Here is a 6,149-nt window from a genome sequence, read left to right on the forward strand (position 1 = left end):
AAGAAGCACACTCCTCACCAGTATCAATTTATGTCTTATACTCCAGTCTAATCTTTGTCTGAAGACTTGGCTTCAGGAATGATTTTAGTTTTGGTCTAACGGAGAGTCTGGGGACCATGACTTCAGTGCCAGTCAGATCATAAAGTCTGGTCCTTCTACTAGAATTTGATTTCTGCATTCCACTTTTCTCCTACTCCATCAGGGACTCTCTGTCTTGTTCCCTGTCAGGGCAGTGACTGGTGGTAGCCAGGCTGATGGAGTCTCTGGCTTATGTGACCCTTTCTGTCTCTTGGGCTCATATTTTCCTTGTGTCTTTGGTGTTCTCCATTCTCCTTTGCTCCAGATGGGTTGAGACCAATTGATGCATCTTAGATGGCTGCTTGCTAGCTTTTAAGACCCCAGATGCTACTCACCAAAGTGAGATGCAGAACATTTTCTTAATATACTTTGTTATACGAATTGACCTAGATGTCCCGTGAAACCATGGTCCCCAGACTCCCGCCCCTGAAACTCTGTCCCTTGAAGTATTTGGTTGTATTCAGGAAACTTTTTAGCTTTTGGTTTAGTCCAGTAGTGCTGACTTTCCCTGTATTGTGTATTGTCCTTCCCTTCACCTGCAATAATTCTTGTCTACTATTTAATTAGTGAATACCCCTCGCTGTCCCACCCCACCCTTGTAACCATCAAAGAATGTTTTCTTTTGCATTTAAAACTCCTCTGAGTTCTTATAACAGTGGTCTCATATACTATTTGTGCTTTTGCAACTGACTAATTTCACTCAGCATAATGCCTTCCAGATTCCTCCGTGTTATGTTTCACGGATTCATCGTTGTTCTTGATCCTGCTCCTTTTTGATTGTTGTTTTCTTGATATATTTTTTTCCATCCTTTGAGTTTTAGTTCCTTTGTGTCTTTAAGTCTATGCTTTGTCTCTCGTAGGCAGCATATAGACGGATCCTGTTTTTTTAATCCATATTGTCACTCTCTGTCTATTGGTACATTTATTGATAGGTGTGAGTTTAGTGCTGTCACTTCCATGTGTTTTTTGTGTGTGTGTTGTTGACAGTTTCTTTGTTCCACTTAATTTTCTGTGCTGAGTCGTTTTTCTTTATAAATTGTCTTTTCCTCTTTTACATTGTTGTTGATTTTATATTTGCTGTGTCTTTGTTTTTCTTGTATTTTATTTTGATGTGTAGGATTGTTAGTTTCCTTTGTGGTTACCTTAGTATTTACCCCTATTTTTTCTAAGTTTAAAGCAAACTTTCATTTCTTTATATTGCCTTGAGTTCCTGTCCATATGAAAGACCTGTGACTGCATTTTTTAGTCCCTCTTTTTTTATTTAATACGGTCATCTTTTACATAATGACATCTCTGTTTCCCTGTCTTGAGTGTTTTAGCTTTGATTTATTTTTGTGATTTCCCTACCTGGTTGCTCTGTCTTGCGCTCTCATCTTGGGTTGTTACCTGATATTATTGATTTTCTAGCGTAGTGGCTAAGTGCTGTGGCTGCTAACCAATGGTCAGCAGTTCAAGTCCGCCAGACGTTCCTCGGAAACCCTATGGGGCATTGCATAGGGTCGCTGAGTCGGAATTGGCTTGATAGCACTGTTTCGTTTGTTTGTTTGTTTAACCAGAGGACTCCGTTTAGTTTTTCTTGTAATTTGGTTCGGTTTTCTCAAATTCCCTAAACTTCTGTTTATCTGGAAATGCCCTAATTTCACCTTTATATTTGAGATACAGTTTTGCTGGATATATAATTCTTGGCTGGTAATTTTTCTCCTTCGAGGCTTTTTATATCTCATCCCATTGCCTTGTTGCCTGCATGGTTTCTGCTGAGTACTCTGAGCTTATTCTTATTGACTCTCCTTTGTAGGCGGCTTTTCATTTATCCCTAGCAGCTCTTAAAATTCTCTCTTTATCTTTGGTTTTGGCAAGTTTGATTATACTATGTTTTGGTGACTTTCTTTTGGGATCTACCTTGTGTGGGGTTCAATGAGTATCTTGGATAGGTATCTTCTCATCTTTCACAATATCAGAGAAGTTTTCTGCCAAAAAATCTTCAACAAGTCTCTGTATTTTCTGTTATCTCCCCCTGTTCTGGTCCACCAATCACTCGTAGGTTATTTCTCTTGATAGAGTCCCACATCATTCTTAGGGTTTCTTCATTTTTTTAAATCCTTTTATCTGATTTTTCCTCAAATATGTTGGTGTCAAGTACTTTATCTTTAATCTCACAAGTCTGATTTCCATTGCCTCAATTCTGGTCCTATGACTTTCTTTGAGTTGCTTAATTCTGAAATCTTATTATTAATCTTCTGAATTTCTGTTTGCTGTCTCTCTGGATTTTTGCAGCATTTTAAATTTGTCATTATGCTCTAATCTCCTTAAGTTCCTCTAAGGCTATGTCCGTGCATTCCTTTGCTTGATCTCTTGAAGAGTTTTGTATATTTATCTTTCGTATTCTACCTCTCGTAGTTCCAGGAAGTTATCTTCATCTGGAAGATTTCTTGAGTCTTTGTTGTGGAAGCTTGTTGAAGTCATCATGGTCTGCCTCTTTATGTGATCTGATATTGACTGTTGTCTCCAAGCTATTAATAACTTATTGTATTTATTCACTTAATTTTTGCTTACTGTGTCCTAGCTTCTTGTTTTGTTTTGTTTCGATATGCCCAAATAGGCTGCTCAAGTGAGCTAGTTTGATTATTGGCACTTTTGAAGTTCTAAGGTCCTGCCACCAGGTGGTTAGAGCTGTTACTAAGTATATGAGCCCAGGAGTCTCTTTTACTTTTCTCAAATGAATTCAGCTCAGGTGTCCAGTCAGTCCCCAAGTGTGCAGTGCAAGTTTTCACCTGACGTCTTAGACAAGCAGTGGTGATTGGTGTAGGTACAGGTATCTGGCTGCAGTAGGCAGTCACATGCTGAGCAAGGCAGGGGACTGACAACCACCCTCAAGTGTCTGTGAGGAAAGTGTGTCTCTGTTCCCTAGAGTACCTAGGTGGGTGGGTTTTGTGGCCAGACTACGGGCACCCAATTCCGTTGGCTGTAAGGAATGGGAGGCAGCACTTATCCTTGGACACCTGTCAAGGGTGGCTAGGTGGCATGGGTGAAGCCACCAGTCCTCTGGCCTCTGATGTGGGTAGGTGAGGACCCTTCTTTATCGGCACAGCGGTGTCAAACATCATGAGCCTGCCTCTCCACCACATAGCTGAAATTGTTGTAGTTAGACTTGAGGTATATACCCTGTTGTACTGTGCTAATTAGAGCCTATGCTGTTGAAAAGGGCCCTCACAGGTCTATGTAGGGGTGAAAGGCATTCAAAGTCCGTGGACCACTTATGCCTGTGCTTAGGCAAAGGAGCTGTTTCTGCCCTGAGCTCCCAGCTTAGGGTAATCAGCAGATTTTTTTCCTCCGACCATTTGTTAATTTGTGCCTTCCCCGAGGCTGGAAGGATGGCTCAGGATACATGAGAGGTCTTACTTCCAGGCCAGGGAAAGAGACTATTACTGAAGCAGGCTGAGGACCCAGTGCAGAGCAGGGGAGGGGTCAGTTAAGTGGGAGAGAGTTTTTTTCCAAAGGGGTGTTCTTTGGTCTGCAACGTAGATTAGACACAAGTACTTATGCTGAGAGCACTGCTGTTTGCTGACCCCAGAAGCATGAGTGAACTCCCTGAAGCTTGGTTTCTCCCAATGTGGAAAACGCATCCTGAGTGCCACTGCTTGTCTCACTGTGCTTGTGGTACACCAATGGACCTGGCCTGTGGGATGTGGTTTCCGCTGGGAAAGGTCCGGCAACTTCTCGCTGCTTCTGAACCATCTCTTCCTCCCACTGCCACTCAGTCCAATTCCTTAACTTTGCCTTTGATATTCAGGGCTCCTAGATTGTCATATATAATCAATTCACTTGTTTTTTCGGGTCTTTGTTATAAGAGGGACCACCAGAAGCATCTGACTACTCTGCCATCTTTGAAATTAAACATTTTTAGAAAGTTTTAAAATTGTATTTCTTTTGAGATTTTTCTGTTCCTGTCCTTTACTTATTTTCTAGTGTTTTCTCCTATAGATTTGTACAAGCTCCTTCTAGAATAAAGCTACAGAACCCATATCATATTTATTGCAAATGATTTCCCAGTTTGAATTTGACATTTAATTTTATTCATTTTTTTGACAAAAAGTTATATAATGGAATTTAACAATTCCAAACATTTAAGATTTCTCCAACTTCTTTGGATAGTGTTTACATGTTTAAAAATTTCTTCATGCACACACACATACACATAATTTTGCATTGTGTAAATTATAAATGCCCTGGAAGGTTTTTAATACACCCATTTTGTGTTCTGCTTTGTTTTTCTTTCTTCTCCTCTGTCTCTCTAATATCTCCTTCCAACCACATCACTGTACCTCCACATCCTTCAAGGGTGTAAATAGGTTTGTAAATAGCCCTCTTTTTTGCCACCCAAAGCATTTTATTTTTAAATATATGTTCCACCAGAATTGGAGATAATAAATCCTAGGAATATGGAAATGAAAATATTCTTTTAAACATTATTAAACAGTACTTATACAATCATTGAACTTTGGGGGAACATTAATTTGTTGACTTTTAAATTATGAATCAGCTTTATGTAACTGATATAGGCAAGTTTTTTGCCTTGAATATTCCTCTCAAGACTTTAAAAGTCATCTTTGTGCATCCAACCATGTTATCCTTCAAAATATGATGGGAAAAATGTTAACTCAGTAGCCAAAAAGCTAACAGTTTCAGGAGATTAATTCTCCCCAGAATTGGGCATGCACAAAATCTGGGAGATACATGGAAGGACTATAGAACACGTTTCTTCCCCTTCTGGGCCAGAGACAGTTCAACAGTTGAATTGAGCATATTATAAATTAGCACATATTTCTCCAAACTTTTTTCTCAACAGAGAAGTCAAGAATGGCTGATGAAAATCATACAGTGAAAAATGAGTTTATCCTCACAGGATTTATGGATCACCCAGAGCTGAAGACCCTTCTGTTTGTGGTGTTCTTTGCCATCTACCTGATCACCATGGTGGGGAATGTTGGCCTGGTGATATTGATTTCAAAAGAGTGTCGTCTTCACACACCCATGTACATCTTTCTGGGCAACCTGGCTCTTGTGGATTCTTGCTGTGCCTGTGCAATTACTCCTAAGATGTTAAAAAACTTCTTTTCTGAGGACAGAATGGTTTCCCTCTATGAATGCATGGCACAATTCTATTTTCTTTGCACTGTTGAAACTGCAGACTGTTTTCTCCTGGCAGCAATGGCCTATGACCGCTATGTGGCAATATGTAGTCCACTGCACTACCACACCATGATGTCGAAGAAACTCTGCATTCAGATGACCACAGGGGCCTACATAGCTGGGAATCTGCAGTCCATAATTCATGTAGGGCTTTTATTTAGGTTAGCTTTCTGTGGATCTAATCAAATCAATCACTTTTACTGCGATATTCTTCCTTTATACAGACTCTCCTGTGTTGACCCTTATGTTAATGAACTGGTCCTGTTTATCGTTTCAGGATCCATTCAAGTCTTCACCATAGGCAGTGTCTTAATATCTTATCTCTACATTCTTTTGACTATTTTCAAAATGAAATCCAAAAAGGGAAGAGTCAAAGCTTTTTCTACCTGTGCCTCCCACTTTTTGTCTGTCTCATTGTTCTACGGATCTATTTTCTTCATGTACATTAGACCAAATTTGCTGGAAGAAGGAGACCAGGATATACCAGCTGCTGTTTTGTTTACAGTAGTAGTTCCCTTACTAAATCCTTTTATTTATAGCCTGAGAAATAAGGAAGTAATAAGTGTCTTGAGAAAAATTCTGAAGATAAAACCTCAAGAAAGTTTGAAACAAATGACAGCTACTGTGGATTAATGATTTAAATACAGCAAAAACTTCTAAATGAAATTAAACAGAGAAAATACACAAGTTGTATACAAAATATTAAAATACATCAGAATATGACCAAAATGAACCAGCAATATGTAAGGGCTAAAGAGATACAAGAGTTAAATCTTAATTCAAGTAACAAAAATACAAACAAACAAAACTTTGAATTCACTTGAGAAACAATTTAGCATATTGTCAACTGCATGCACTGTGCCAGCATCAGGGGTTAGCAA

General features: G+C 39.3%; 1 protein-coding gene across 1 annotated transcript; it reads left to right on the forward strand.

The window, feature by feature from the left end:
- The first annotated feature begins 4,857 nt into the window (after window positions 1–4,857).
- LOC126061375 (olfactory receptor 5K1-like) lies at window positions 4,858–5,901 on the forward strand. The gene has a single exon (XM_049857877.1). The coding sequence runs from the start codon at window positions 4,936–4,938 to the stop codon at window positions 5,899–5,901; it is 966 nt and encodes a 321-aa protein (XP_049713834.1). The 5' UTR covers window positions 4,858–4,935.
- The last annotated feature ends 248 nt before the right edge of the window (window positions 5,902–6,149 follow it).

This window comes from Elephas maximus, chromosome 18, assembly GCF_024166365.1.
Source record: "Elephas maximus indicus isolate mEleMax1 chromosome 18, mEleMax1 primary haplotype, whole genome shotgun sequence".
Lineage (NCBI taxonomy): Eukaryota > Metazoa > Chordata > Mammalia > Proboscidea > Elephantidae > Elephas > Elephas maximus.